This window comes from Hyperolius riggenbachi, chromosome 4 (assembly GCF_040937935.1).
Source record: "Hyperolius riggenbachi isolate aHypRig1 chromosome 4, aHypRig1.pri, whole genome shotgun sequence".
In the NCBI taxonomy this organism is placed as follows: Eukaryota; Metazoa; Chordata; class Amphibia; order Anura; family Hyperoliidae; genus Hyperolius; species Hyperolius riggenbachi.
Window position 1 is genome coordinate 417397301 of NC_090649.1, and position 16224 is coordinate 417413524.

Below are 16224 nucleotides of genomic sequence, written 5' to 3' on the forward strand. Positions count from 1 at the left end.
GGACAGTCACACAACCACAGGTCACAAGTAGATCTGCCTACTTACTAGTGACCAGCCGCTCATCCAGGAGGAAGCAGAGACCAGGAAAACACAGGTGAAGAGAGCCCGGAAAGCCGACTCCACCATGGGTGCCGTGCAGTGACAGCCTGCAGTACCGCTACAGGACACCAGGTGATTATGACTTTACGTCAGACGCAGGCAGCACAGGAAGAGCTAAGGAAGGCGATCGCGCTGTGCTTCTTTCCTCTTCCATTTGGCTGCACCGCGCATCACCAGCTCCCTAGCGGTTATGTCCTTCTGCCTCTGCCCCCTTCTTCTATTTGCCAGTCTGTGCCCAGTGCGGTCGCCCTGCCTGCACTGCCCAAGAAACGGCCCTGTTCTTGTGCAACCTGTTTAGTGTGAAAACATAATTACGGACAAGCAGGTTTGTGTAACATTTGTTGCTGGCTATAAAAATGGTAGATGGATTATACTGTATATTGTTTTTATTTATATGAAGGCTGTTTTCCCGCAGATACTGCCTTATTTGGACTTTTTTTCTTTTAACCTGTTTCTTACTGTCTAAACACTTCTGGTGTTCATTTCTGAAATTGTATTAGCTATTGCTTTTATCTGTCCTGAATTTTTTGCTGCTTTCCATCAGGTAGTTATGTTTATTTGAAATTGGGGTACATTTGAAAGCATACTGTACCAAACAAATACCTATAATATAACTGAAATAACTGATTTTTTTTTTCATTCTTAGGATAGAATGCAGCTGGCAGTTAAGAAACATTCTACAAGGATACCAGCACATAGTAAAGCAGGTATTTCAAATTTAGTATATAGTGTGGTGTTTTTATTATGATTATTATTAGTATCCATGTTTGATTTGGAGCCTAAGTATTAAATGAAGGTATTGTATATATTTATTGCAAAGTCTAATACTTGTAGTGTTCACTAAACAATTTACCTCAGGCAAACCTAAAGTTAACTCTTCTGTCTTTATGTTAAGGAGAGATCTGTAAAGTTAACGTTTTAAATAACTACAGAATTCTAACAGTAAAGGCAGGCTGTTAATTAACTGCATGTGAAAATAACTACAGACTTTCCTTGCCAGAAAAGATAGTTTACGACAATTTTGAGTGAAAATCTAGATGGTCAAAGATGTCCCTCAGTGTTGTGGGGCTCCCATCCAGCAATCGACCAAGCTGTGAAATCCTTGGCTTATGCTTCTAAAGCAGGCTTGATCATCACGAGTAAATCATGAGTAACCACGGTGGCTACTCGTGATTGAAATGATTTGTAATTGCTGCAGCTGAGCGGCTGCATGCGGCGGAGTTAATTACCCGTAATGCCGCCGTCCACCCTGCGTTTCAAAGGGCTTGCAAGCGACCTATTGGTCGCGTTGCAAGCCTCGCTATGGCACACTTCCTCCTTCCGGCTTGAAAGAGGAAGTGTGCCATAGCGAGGCTTGCAACGCGACCAATAGGTCGTTTGCAAGCCCTTTGAAACGCAGGGCGAACGGCGGCATTATGGGTAATTAACCCCGCCGCATACAGCCTCTCAGCTGCTGCAATTACAACTCATTTGAATCACGAGTAGCCGTGGTTACTCATGATGAGCAAGCCTGTTCTAAAGTTCCCCTAGCAGGAAGCTCAGCAGCATACTAGGTAGAAACTCCAGGGACAGGAATTTTTAAAAAGATTTCATAGCTTTCATCTAAGCAAGTCCCATCATTCACTTGCATGCCGAGCACAGCAACACAAAATGATTCCAATGGGAATGATAAGTAGAACACCATGTTGGCTTCAACTGAAGAGTCAGTGAAGTCATAGCTACAGCAAATCTACTTTTTTCCCCCTTTTTATTCTTTTAGGATGTCATAGAGTTCATAGTCTCCATGTGGCATTATTTTCAATGGGAATCTATTGTTTAATTTATTTGATTAACACATACCATTCTTTGAACACGACCCTGGCGTAAATGGAGTGGCTACCTTGCAGTGTTTGTGTCACATTAATTGAACATGACCATGGAAGATGAGGGCACTTTAGAAATGAATAATTATAACAATAACCAGAAACATTCATTGCCTTGGCTTTTACCACCTCGCTTTTGAGAAAATAAAAGGAAGAAGAAATGACAGGTACCTTGGACAGAGAACCACCTCTTAAAGAACTTTTGTTCTGCAATAAAAAAATGTATTTGCTGCTAATTTAAACCGAGCTTTTGAAATTTCCTATGATGAGCAGGTTATGATCCCTCTTGACCATGTGGTTGTCCTGAATTTGTTGAGTTCTGTTTTGAAGAATGGTTTATTGTTATAAAGGAGACTAGGTCGTATGCATATAGATTTGTACTTTTATTTCTTTTTTTTATTTCTTTTTTTTCAAATAAACATATTTTGTGTTAAAATTAAACCAAGTTACCGTAAATGTCTTTCACAGATGTAGGGACCAGGAGATGTCTGCATGCAATATTTTAGAATTGCTAGAGTGGGTAAATAAATATTGTTTTTAATAGCTGATCGTACCCTACACAGTAAATGGATTATTTTGCACGTTGGAGGTGCTCTTCAAGTTTCTTGGGCGTACATGCATAAAGCGGCGGTGGAAGTTTTGGCATCTCGAAAACCCGATATTGAAATATCGGTAAATGTACTTATATTCTACTATTTCAGAGAAAATTAGGGTATTAATATAGCATCAATGCGTAACCTTAACCATTACCCCCCTCCCCATCACACCACAAAAAAACTTGAAAAAAGCCAACATTTTTGCGGTGTCTTCATAGGTCCCCATTTAAATGCTGGCATTAAGGGGAAATGCTGGCACCCACACCGCTCGGTATTTATCAGGGGCTCAAATTTACCTTATGGCGGTATTTCAATGAGGGCCTATGGCGGCACCCAAACTCCCCCTCCTATCGGGCCCCCAAGTTTCTTGTCACCTCTCTTGGAATCAAGACGGGTGGATGAGGATTAATTCAAAATAAATAAAATAATACCTGCCCAGCCATATGATTATAACCAATATAAAGTGGGACCATTGCAAGATGGTGCTGTACAACTACAAAGATTGCTTTAAAAGAATAGATACCACACGCAGGCACTTTTATAATATGTGCCTTTCTGGGAGACGAAAAAGGTTAGCTCGATAGACAGTTTTCAGGTTCAGATATAAGGTACCTACAGACATGACATGAGCCATTAAATGGCCATGATGTACAATGGCTGTATTGTTGGGAGTGCTGACAGGTTCGCTACTGTTGCCTGCCTCATGGTGCCTTACACAAAGTTGTCCATTCTCTATTTCTATTCCACAAGCTTTTGGCAAGATGATCATTTTTGATGGTAGAACAGCTGGAAAATGAAATTTACTGAGGGTAGCAAAATGATGATATTCTTTCACGTAAAAGGAGATCATCCTTTACCCTCAGTAATACAACTTTGGCTTTCCACTCCTGCTCTGGTTTAAACCTGGTACACACCCTCAACTTTGATTGGCCAATCACTGACACATTTTACCACCTCCATATGGTATGAGGGTCAACAGATATCAGTGTTCTCCTAGGCTCTTTTAGCCGGGTACTGCACCCGGCTAATTTTGGTGAGCACCCGGCTGTCATCGGCTTGCCTTCTCATCCTCTTATGATGTAAGCAAAGTTGCACCAGCCCTGCATTCACCCCGGCTACTTTTTCATGCCTTCCGGCTAGAAAAAAAATCTGGGGAGAACACTGGATATTGAATACTATGAGCAGATTGTGTAGGTAAACAAGCCTATCACATGGAGCTGCTAAAATTGGTCAGTGGTTGGCTAATCATAATTGATAGTGTGTACCAAGCTTTTAGAATGGTAGCTGCACATGAGAAATTTGTGGTAAGCCTTCCAGAATCATTGGAATTATTCAAGAGAGTGTAATGATGATAATGATAATAATGGTGGTCATTGAGCTTACGGTGGTGCTTCTTGGCAAATAATATATATGTATTCATTCTTCTCTTACCAGAGATTACAACACAGCTCTGATCTGCCTAGCTTTATGGTGGAGCTAAAAACTTTAATTGTAAGTATTTAATCCTTTACTGGCTATTCACATGTAACAATCATTTTTAGCATTCTAACTTTCCTGTTTTGCAGTTCTATGATCTTTTGTAAGGTCATTGTTATGCAAGGTCATCATGACAATTCAAACTTTGTTTGCTTAAAATGAGAAAAAAAGGCCTTCAACTATAAACACCTGTCCTTCATTCTGTTTATGGAATCCTATAAATGTTATTTCATTTTTATTTAAAGGACACGTGAAGTGAGAGCGTTATGGAGGCTGACATAATTATTACCTTTTAAACCGTGCAAGTTGCCTGGCTGTCCTGCTAATCTTCTCTCTGCCTCTATAACTTTTAGTCATAGACCCCGAACAAACATTCATCAGATGTTTGATTGGATTTTCTGCATGCTTGTTTAGGGTTTGTAATTCAGACACTATTGATGCATGAAAAATCAGCAGGACATTAGGCAACTGGTGTTTGTTTAGAAAATAAAGAATATAATAAATAAATATGGCAGCCTCCATTTCCCTTTCACATCTGGTGTCCTTTAATAGTGCAATTCTAAAAGTCTAATACACATTTACCTTCTCTTAACCCATTAGCAGCCTCAATAGAGTTATCTCCTTTGAGATAAGTGCACTACTTTCGACCTCCGTCGGTTGAACTCGTTGTGCTGTAAATTCTTGGAATGCTTTGATGTCTCTTTACTAGCAGAAAATACAGAAACTGAAAGCAGAAGTCCTCTGTTATTGTCTCACACTGCCCCCTAGTGACAAGTGACCATAAATACACATTACAGCAGTACTAATTAGAAGCAGGGAAATGTAACAAGAAATAAAAAAGTGATACAATAAATTGGCCTGGAGCACTTGCAAGCCTCTAAATAAATTGGCTGCTAAAGGGTTTAAGTCCTAATGGATGATAGAGAGTCGGTGACAGCACAGTACTCCTGCTAGACTCTGTTGCATTGCTTGGTTTGTAAATCGAGTCTTGAGGAGAAGGTGTTCATGCCAGTTACAAAAACACTATCCATTCAAGGTCCGATGCTTGATCTTACGCTCCAAAGAAGGCAAATAAGCAGTATGGGTAGAGTTAACCTTTCTAAATGTGGCTACTTGGTTTAGTCACTATTGGTTTATACATTTTAAGGTAATATCCCCTTCTTTTAGTAAAAATCACTAAATAGAAGCTTACCCACCCATATTTGATTGAAGAAATATATAATTTATTCTCTACCCTATTTCCCTAAGTAAAGGGTATCGCCTGGCTCGAGGCTGAGCACACTTCTTCCCAAATATCTCTTCTGGATCATTTGATTGTATTGGAATTACAGCCATGACCTTGCTATATCTCTGATTGCCCCTGGTAAGGGCCTATAGATTACCGTAATAATCTTTCTGATGTGCATTCTAAAGAGATGGGGTTGGAGCATGCTGCTTGGCCATTAACTAGGCTGTACATTGGTGGCAGGATAGGTAATGCATAATGCCATTTTGTAAAGAGTTTGTGAAAGGCCCAGTGCTTCGTGACATTTCGCTGGTTAGCACTTTTGTCTTGCAGCCATAGGGTCACAGGTTTGAACCTTTATCTATTATACTTTCTGCATGAAGCGTGTATGTATTTCCCTTGTTCATGTGAATTTCTGTCAGACACTTCAGTTCCCGCTTGCATCTGAAAGACATACTGCTAAGTTAAAAAGCTTCTTCCAATCTTATACATAGACTAAAGTAGGGACTTTAGCAGTGGAGTAAGGTGAAGGACAATATAATTGTTGATCGTCATTTAGCGATCTAACAAGCTGGATCACTAAAGTGTGTGTGTGTGTCCGTGTGTGTGTGTGTGTCCGTGTGTGTGTGTGTGTGTCCGTGTGTGTCCGTGTGTTTGAGCTGTACACACGCTATATTCTCGGCAGAGTTCATCCCCACAGACTGTGTAGGCTAAAAATTGTCTGAGTGTATGATGCTTAGTACTATGATAGGGATTAGATTGTGTGCTTCTCTGAGGGAGTTAGCTAGTTATCCTAAAATAAATCTGCGCTGTTTCTACTTCCTGATTCATGGAAGCAGACATATTGTTAACAGCCTGTGCATTTTAAGTGGCCTTATCTGCCATCTCTGCCATAGGCAATCTTGTGACACAGGGGAAAGATCTGATTACAACTGGTGATTAGACACAAATGAGGCGCAATTAAACAGGCTAAACTATCTAAATACATACAGGGTGCATTTTTCTCTGCATTTCTTCAATCCTGTGCAAGAGTTCAGGTCCACTTTAATGTATCCTGTGAAGTACTGGAGAATGTGTCAATGCTAAATAGATGCATCATTTTAAATTAATATTTACAAAAAATAAAAAAGCTGTACTGCATGATTACTCAGGTTCCCTTTCTACGAAGTTTGCCACATACACATTTGAAGATCGTTTTAGTGAAGTCAGTTTTCAGAATGTTCGTATTTAATCAGCAGAGAACCGAAGGGCATACTGACAATTACACAAACTGATAGAAGCAGTCATAACCAGGACAAAGAAGTATGATTGGTTAAAAAAAAAAGCATATATTATAGGTATAAAAAAACATTTTTGGAAAAATAACTTTTAATGGCTAACTGGTAAAGTTAAATTTTATACAAGCTTTCTGGGGTCTAGTCCCCTTCTTCTTTTGGTGTATTTCCAGATATTAGCTGAAGTAAAACACTGATGCAGGCAAATCGTAAACACGAATATTTATTTATTTATTTTATTTATTTATTGTATTTATAAAGCGCCAACATATTACGTAGCGCTGAACATTAATTTAGGTTACAGACAATATTTAGGGGTGACATACAGCAATATGACAATACAGGAATACAAGAAAACCAGATCACACACCATAGTATGAGTACAAGGTAATGCTTAGTCAGTCACTGGATGGAGCATGGAGATTAGGCAAGTGAGGTTCACTCAGATGCATAGCATGGGTTCACAGTAATGGAGGTGCAAGATCAGGTTGGACACAAAAGGAGGAGGGCCCTGCCCAAAGGCTTACAATCTAGAGGGTGAGGTAAGGACACGAATGGTAGGGGACCAGAGTTCAGCTGTAGGTTTAGAGCACTTGTGAGGGGTAGTAGGCCAGAGTGAAAAGGTGAGTTTTGAGGGCTTTCTTGAAGATGTTGAAGGAGGGGGCTGCCCTAATGGGTGAAGGTAGGGAGTTCCATAGTGTTGGAGCAGCTCTTGAGAAGTCCTGGAGGCTTGCATGGGACTGGGTGATGCGGGGGGCGGTTAGGCGACGTTCATTGGAAGAGCGGAGTGAGCGGCTAGGTGTGTACCTCTGAATATGACAGTTGTGCTGGTTACTGATTATCTGTTAGATGTTAAAGAGAATCTGTATTGTTAAAATCACACAAAAGTAAACATACCAGTGCGTTAGGGGACATCTCCTATTACCCTCTGTCACAATTTCGCCGCTTCCCGCCGCATTAAAAGTGGTTAAATCAGTTTTAAAAAGTTTGTTTATAAACAAACAAAATGGCCACCAAAACAGGAAGTAGGTTGATGTACAGTATGTCCACACATAGAAAATACATCCATACACAAGCAGGCTGTATACAGCCTTCCTTTTGAATCTCAAGAGATCATTTGTGTGTTTCTTTCCCCCTGCATCTCTCATGCACTGAAGTTTCAGGCTGCTCTTTTCTTCCTGCAAACAGCTTTGCCCTTGTCTGTAATTCCTCACTATGTGAAAGCCCAGCCAGCTCAGAGGACGATTTATCCAGCTTGTAAAAGATAAGAGAGAAGAGAGAAGCTGCTCTAATCTAAATAACACACAGGCAGTGTGCATAGAGGGGCCTGGAAGGGGGAGTTCATAGCAGAACCACAACACTGAAGAACTTGGCAGCCTTCCAGACACAGGCTGACAAGTCTGACAAGAGAGAGATACGTTGATTTATTACAGAGACTGTGATAGCAGAAAGTGCTGCAGTAAGCCAGAACACATTAGAATAGCTTTTGGAACTTGTAGGATGATAAAAAACAGGATGCAATTTTTGTTACGGAGTCTCTTTAAGTGATCAGCAGGCTGGAGCCAGTGAGTTAGTGCAACCATACATGAAATCCAGCAGGTTTCTGAAGATCATGGAGCCAAGTCAATTATGTTGAATAAGGTGTAATGAATCCTGTTCCACAATTTAAACCTTCTGTTAATGTCTTAAACATTTTCATAAATTTGTTTTCAGAAATTTTTCTTGATTGTTCATTTTTGAAGTTACCCTTAAGAATAAGTACTTTTAGATCTTGCATGCTGTGTCCTGGCTCACAGAAGTGTTGGCCCACTGGTGTGTCCATTTTACCCTCTTTGATTTTAAAGCGGTGATGGTTCATTCTTGTGCCCAGTTTTTGTCCTGTTTCTCCTATATAGATTCCTCTTGAGGGGCATTTCATGTAGCATATCATGTATATGTTACGGCCAGAACCCGTAGTGTGGCCACTTCGCGTTCTGGCCAGCCACTTCGGGTTCTGGCCGGCCAATGTGCGAAGTGGCCGCAGCGGAGCGGCCAATGTCAGAAATGTAATTACTACACTAAGCTACAATGTATTTTATGGCCGTCTCGCTGCGGACCAAATGTATAACAACTTGCTTAATTTCATTAAATATAGCCGGCGGCAATGTAATAGATGAAGCGTGTCCCCGAGAGTCGTTCGTCGCGGCAGGGGAAGCAGAGCACCCGCTCTGCAGGAACGGCGACGAACGACTCTCGGGGACACGCATGTCCCCGCCGGCTGCTCCGTATCATATAGGAGGCAGGGGAGAGGCGGGGGGGGGGGGGTGGGGGAGGAGAGGAGGCAGTGCGAAAGCCGGCGGCTTCATCTATTACATTGCCGCGGCTATATTTAATGAAATTAAGCACACACACTTCGGGTTCTGGCCGTAACATATACAACATTGGATGACTCGCAAGAAAATTGGTCTTGTATTTGATGATATTTCTGTGAGTTTGGTATTTGTATTTGGCTTGTGCCCAAGATAAAAGGGCAGATCTAAACTTTTTTGCTACTATCTTAAAAAAACATCCAAACTTCCTAATCAGGTTTTTGTTTTTTGTTCATTTTTTTCCTAATCCTTTTGTGAAAATCCATTAGATCACAAAGACATGTAACCTTTTTATAGCTGATACTTTCAGACCTGGTCGATTTTAAAATTTCAACTGTATCATTGTGGTGCCACGTCTTGTTCAACCTTTTCATGGATTTCTATGAAAAAAGTGGTTCAATTCACTTTCATGAAATTTTTGTCTGTAACTTGCCAAAATGTGCCAAGCAGGAGTCTAGTTATACATTTTGAGTATAAGTTTCAAACACAAAAGCTTATAAAAAAATAAATGTAATTTTCCCTTTCTGCCAGGCCACACTTTCTCCACTCTTCAGCTCTTTGCCAGAAAACGTCCGTTCTTTTGCATTAAAATTTGCATTCGTGTGCAGATTTTCACTTGCAGGTTTCCACAGCATGCACAAATTTGCATGCAAACGGAAATTTTAATGAACAAAGTGCATGCGGAAAACGGAACCCTGCCTTATGTATAACTGCTGGTCAAGCTTGACTCATCTGTGCCGTTTTCAGCTATTTTATCCTGGACGAGGGCTTGTATATACAATGTGTATGGGAGAGCTGGCGGGCACTCGGGGTAAGCGCTGATAATGAGCAAAAATATGATGAACCCAGACAACTATGTGCTCAAGACTGATGGAGAAAGTATTCTTCATAAACTGTGAGGCGTAGAAAAAAGTCTGGCACTATAGTATTTATTGTGCAATGCATAACACAGAGATGCAAGTAAAGGCACGTGACAATTGAAAAGTCATACCGATGGCATCTTTGGTGGCGTCTGGGTGCGGGTGGAGACAGCAGCGGTGGGTGCCAGAGGGTGCACGGCCTAACGACCGTTTCGCGTGGCTTGCGCCAAGCTTTCTCAAAGGTGGATGTGCAACATTGTTGGGAAAGTGGCGAGGTGTTATGAAGTGGACGGAAGAAGCACTTCCGGATCGCCGCTTAAAGTCCCGCCTCTTCCGCACATTCGCACAAATTTCGCCTATTCGCACAAATTTGCATGCAAACGGAAATTTTAATGAACAAAGTGCATGCGGAAAACGGAACCCTGCCTTATGTATAACTGCTGGTCAAGCTTGACTCATCTGTGCCGTTTTCAGCTATTTTATCCTGGACGAGGGCTTGTATATACAATTGAGGTTAAAGTGGACCTAAACTCATGCTCAGGAGACAAGTAAGACACCAATAAATTCATCCTGTTTATATTTACAGAGATCAGCCTGTCTAATTCTCCCTTATCTGCAAGTATTCCCTTATCTGCAAGTATTCAGCAAGTGTAAATGCAGGGATATCAGTTTTGTCAATGGTGCCGCGCTGTGCCGACTTCTTCTGGGCTAATATTTAAACACAGGAGGTTAACCCTTTCTATGCTCCCAGGAATCGCGGAAGTAAACACTGCAGGATATCTGCGGACGTTCTACCAGCTGTTTTTCATTTATTATGCTGTTCCTTATCTTTTAGAGCTGAGAGGACATTCTGAGTAAAGAAAAATACGCCGAATGGCGGCGGCTCCTTTCGGCTCATAAAGGCAGCGATCGCGTCACTGGTGACGCGCGCTGCCCCTGGCAACAGGCTCGCCCACCCGCGACGTCATCCCGCCGGCCGGTAGTAAGCGCCGGCGGGATGTTAACACTCGATTTTTGCATACAAAGTGTATAATACACTTTGTAATGTATACAAAGTGTATTATACAGGCTGCCTCCTGCCCTGGTGGTCCCAGTGTTCGAGGGACCACCAGAGCAGGCTGCAGCCACCCTAAGTCGCACCCAAACACACTGATCTGCCAGCCTTCTAATCGCCCAAAGCACACCTCATACCTCCCCTTGCCCACCCCCAGACCCCTGTTTGCACCCAATCACCCATCAATCACTGCCTGTCACTATCTGTTAGCGCTATTTTTTTTATTAGGTCCTAATCTGCCCTCTGGGGTCTCCTGATCACCCCCCCACCCTCAGATCCTCCCCAGATCCCCCCCCAGATCCCCCCCCCCCCCCGTGTACTGTTTACATCAATTCTCTCCACTAATCACCTGTCAATCACCCATCAATCACCCCCTGTCACTAACACTGCCCCTTGGGGGCTCCTGATCACCCCTCCACACACACCCTCAGATCCTCCCCAGACCCCACCCCGTGTATTGTATACATCTATCCTCCCCTGTAATCACCCGTCAATCACCCCCTGTCACTGCCACCCATCAGATCAGACTCTAACCTACCTCTTACGGGTATCTGATCACCCGCCCGCACCCTAAGATCGCCCGCAGACCCACCCTCACATCACCTCCAAAGTGCATTGTTTGCATCTGTTCTGCCATCTAATCACCCACTGACCACCCATCAATCACCCCCTGTCACCACCTGTCACTGCTACCCATCAGATCAGACCCCTATCTGCCCCTAGGGCACCCAATCACCTGCCCACACCCTCAGAACACCCTTAGACCCCCCCAGACCCCCGTGTACTGTATACATCTATCCTCCCCTGTAATCACCCGTCAATCACCCCCTGTCACTGCCACCCATCAGATCAGACCCTAACCTGCCTCTTACGGGCATCTGATCACTCACCCACACCATCAGATCGCCCGCAGACCCACCCTCAGATAACCTCCAAAGTGCATTGTTTACATCTGTTCTGCCATTTAATCACCCACTGATCAACCATCAATCACCACCTGTCACTGCTACCAATCAGATCAGACCACTATCTGCCCCTAGGGCACCCAATCACTCGCCCACACCCTCAGAACGCCCTCAGACCCCACCCTGATCACCTCGCCAGTGCATTGCTTGCATCTATTCCCCCCTCTAATCACACCTTGAGACACCCATCAATCACTTCCTGTCACCACCTGTCACCCCCTAGCACACCTACCCATCAGATCAGGCCCTAATTTGCCCCGTGTGGGCTCCTGATCACTCGGCCAAACCCTCAGATCCCCCTCAGACCCCCTTCCGATCACCTCCCCAGTGCATTGATTGCATCTTTTTTCCCCTCTAATTACCCCCTGAGACATCCATCAATCACCTCCTGTCACCCCCCCCTAGCACTCCTATCCATCAGATCAGGCCCAATACAACCTGTCATCTAAGAGGCCACTCTGCTTATGACCGGATCCACAAAATTTGCCCCCTCCTAGACCACCTGCCATCAAAATTTGCAGATGCTTATACCCCTGATACGGTTTTGGGCCCCTAAAATGCCAGGGCAGTATAGGAACCCCACAAGTGACCTCATTTTAGAAAAAAAGACACCCCAAGGTATTCCGTTAGGTGTATGACGAGTTCATAGAATATTTTATTTTTTGTCAACAGTTAGCGGAAATTGATTTTTATTGTTTTTTCATAAAGTGTAATTTTCCACTAACTTGTGACAAAAAATAAAATCTTCTATGAACTCACCATACACCTAACGGAATACCTTGGGGTGTCTTCTTTCTAAAATGGGATCACTTGTGGGGTTCCTATACTGCCCTGGCATTTTAGGGGCCCTAAACCGTGAGTAGTAGTCTAGAAACCAAATGCCTCAAAATGACCCGTGAATAGGACGTTGGGCCTCTTAGCACACCTAGGCTGCAAAAAAGTGTCACACGTGGTATCGCCGTACTCAGGAGAAGTAGTATAATGTGTTTTGGGCTGTATTTTTACACATACCCATGCTGGGTGGGAGAAATATCTTTGTAAATGACAATTTTTTTTATTTGTTTACACACAATTGTCCATTTACAGAGATATTTCTCCCACCCAGCATGGGTATGTGTAAAAATACACGGCAAAACACATTATACTACTTCTCCTGAGTACGGCGCTAAGGGGCCCAACGTCCTATTCACGGGTCATTTTGAGGCATTTGCTTTCTAGACTACTCCTCACGGTTTAGGGCCCCTAAAATGCCAGGCATTGTAGGAACCCCACAAGTGACTCCATTTTGGAAAGAAGACACCCCAAGGTATTCCGTTAGTAGTATGGTGAGTTCTTTTTTTGTCACAAGTTAGTGGAAAATGACACTTTGTGAAAAAAAAAAAAATCAATTTTCGCTAACTTGTGCCAAAAAATAAAATCTTCTATGAACTCACCATACTACTAACGGAATACCTTGGGGTGTCTTCTTTCTAAAAATAGGGTCACTTGTGGGGTTCCTATACTGCCCTGGCATTTTAGGGGCCCTAAACCGGGAGGAGTAGTCTAGAAACCAAATGCCTCAAAATAACCTGTGAAATCCTAAAGGTACTCATTGGACGTTGGGCCCCTTAGCGCACCTAGGCTGCAAAAAAGTGTCACACATGTGGTAGCGCCATACTCAGGAGAAGTAGTACAATGTGTTTTGGAGTGTATTTTTACACATACCCATGCTGGGTGGGAGAAATATATCTGTAAATGGACAATAGTGTGTAAAAAATAAAATGAATTGTCATTTACAGAGATATTTCTCTCACCCTGTATGGGTATGTGTAAAAATACACCCCAAAACACATTATACTACTTCTCCGGAGTACGGCAATACCACATATGTGACACTTTTTTGCAGCCTAGGTGCGCTAAGGGGCCCAACGTCCTATTCACAGGTCATTTTGAGGCATTTGGTTTCTAGACTACTACTCACGGTTTAGGGCCCCTAAAATGCCAGGGCAGTATAGGAACCCCACAAGTGGCCCCATTTTAGAAAGAAGACACCCCAAGGTATTCCGTTAGGTGTATGGTGAGTTTATAGAAGATTTTATTTTTTGTCACAAGTTAGTGGAAAATGACACTTTGTGAAAAAAAAAAATCAATTTCCGCTAACTTGTGACAAAAAATAAAATCTTTTATGAACTCATCATACACCTAACGGAATACCTGGGGGAGTCTTCTTTCTAAAATGGGGTCACTTGTAGGGTTCCTATGCGGCCCTGGCATTTTAGGGGCCCAAAACGTGAGGAGTAGTCTAGAAACCAAATGCTCAAAATTACTGTTCAGGGGTATAAGCATCTGCAAATTATGATGACAGGTGGTCTATGAGGGGGCGAATTTTGTGGAACCAGTCATAAGCAAGGTGGCCTCTTAGATGACAGGTTGTATTGGCACTGAAGTGCAGGAAGCACAGGATGTTCTCAAACCGTGACCTGGACATGGCAGCAGAGAACATGGGCATGTGATGTATTGGGTGCGTAGACCAATAAGACCGCAATACATTATTTTTGACTAGACCCATGTTAAGGAGAAGGCCCCAAAAAATGTTACGTTCGAACTTGTAGTGGCTTCCACGGAAAAGGGTGGGCATAGTAGCTGGGGGGTCTAGGGGGTGGGCAGGGGGGCTCTGAGGGGTGCTGTGGGCGATCAGGGGGCAGATCAGTGTGCTTGGGTGCAGACAGGGAGGGCTGCGGCCTGCCCTGGTGGTCCCTTGATCCAGTGGGACCACCAGGGCAGGAGGCAGCCTGTATAATACGCTTTGTATACATTACAAAGCGTATTATACGCTTGCATCGCGGCGATCCAGGGGTTAACCACCCGCCGGCCGATCGAACGGCATGTTGACGTTGCGGGTGGGTGGAGCCTGTTGCCTGCGGATGCGCGCGCATCACAGCCACCGATCCCCGGCAAGCTTGGGCATTGCGCGGTCGGCAAGTGGTTAAGGACCATGGGCTTAAACCCCCTAAAGACCAGGCCAATTTTTTATAAATTGGGCCACTGCAGCTTTAAGACCTTGCTGCAGGGCTGCACAACTCAGCACACAAGTGATCCACCCCACCCCCCCTTTTCTGCCCACCAACAGAGTTCTCTAGGTAATGATCGCTCCAAGGATGTTTGTTTATTTTTTTTGTAAATATTTATTTGATTATTTTTTAAATACATTGATTTTTTTTTTACTATTATTTAAATATCCCTCCCTCCGGCAGCCAATCGGTGCGATCGGCTGTCATAATCATAGGCTTAGCGGGCGCTTTAGTCACCCCCCAGGGGGACAGCCGTGTCACATGGCTGTCCACAGTACAGATCTGCCGTAGATCGCAGCGCTGTACCGTGTAAATAGACAGCAAAACCGTCTAACAGTTTCCTAGCGGCGATCGTCGCTGGGAGACTGATGGCAGAGCGGACATCCGTCATCCAAGCGGAGATGCGCGCGCGCGCATCAGCCTCCTGCAAAACACAGCCCCCAGGACTTTACGCCCCCAGAACTGTAAAAAATTGAAAAACGCTGGCGTCAGCGATTTTGATTTTAGATGTGAACAAAGACCTAACAGGAGAAAGGGGTTGAGCAAATACCTTTCACATCACTATGTATAAAGTTTGCTGGCTGTATAGGTTGTTTATTAATTATATTACCTGATTCATGGTTTAGACTTTTTCTCTCTCCAAGTTAAAAATCTTATTTTTTTTCAGGATGTTGCGCTGAAAAATGCAGATTCAATAGAAGCATCTCCAGCTCCGCAGTATTATTCTTGCCTTGTGAAGGACATTGAGAGTTTGGGTTGGGACAAGTATGTGTAATTTCCCTATTGGCTTTCTTTTTTTCCTCTCCCTCCGCTTGTTTTTTTTTAAACCCCATCATCCCCAACCCCCCCCCCCCCCTTTTTTTTTTAAAAAAATGTTTATACGAAACATTTTTTATTTGTATATTTTGTACAATATTTTAAGAAATCAATTTTAAATACAAAACATTTAGGTATGTTTGGAATTTTTTGGACCTTAAAGGACTTACGAGGCCAAATTCGTCAAAAAAGTTAATTACCTGTATAATCTTTTACTGCACGTAGCGTGGATCGGGGGGGTTGGCCCTAGAGCTGCGCAGCCGGCTATGCGGACTGCGCAGCCGCGGCCAGAGGAAGCAGCCATTTTGGGAGAGGCAGGGGAGCCTGACCCAGGCCGTGGGGTCGGGAGCCGGCCCGGGGGGCTAATGAGTGGGGGGCCCCGGCGGATCGGCGCGGACGGCGTCCTCCGTGCCGTACAAGACTATACAGGTAATTAACTTTTTGGACTAATTTGGCCCCGTAAGTCCTTTAAGACACCCCCCCCCAAGTGTGTGTGTGTGTGGGGGCTAGCGTCTTATGGTCCGAAGGTGGATTCTGTGTCCATGTGTTTTCCTCCCCCATCTCTTCTGTTCCCCTGTGTCATCTGTCCCCAATGTCCT

The 16224-nt window shown here is 43.6% G+C and overlaps 1 protein-coding gene across 2 annotated transcripts in view; it reads left to right on the forward strand.

Annotated features, from left to right (window-relative positions):
* FANCL (FA complementation group L) overlaps positions 1–16224 on the forward strand; it is a 117453-nt gene that overhangs the window by 24419 nt on the left and 76810 nt on the right. For both annotated transcript variants that reach the window (XM_068232419.1, XM_068232420.1), the window contains exons 3-5: positions 746–806; positions 3992–4048; positions 15477–15574. In XM_068232419.1, coding sequence (XP_068088520.1) covers positions 746–806; positions 3992–4048; positions 15477–15574 — 216 coding nt within the window. The remainder of the gene's footprint in view (positions 1–745; positions 807–3991; positions 4049–15476; positions 15575–16224) is intronic.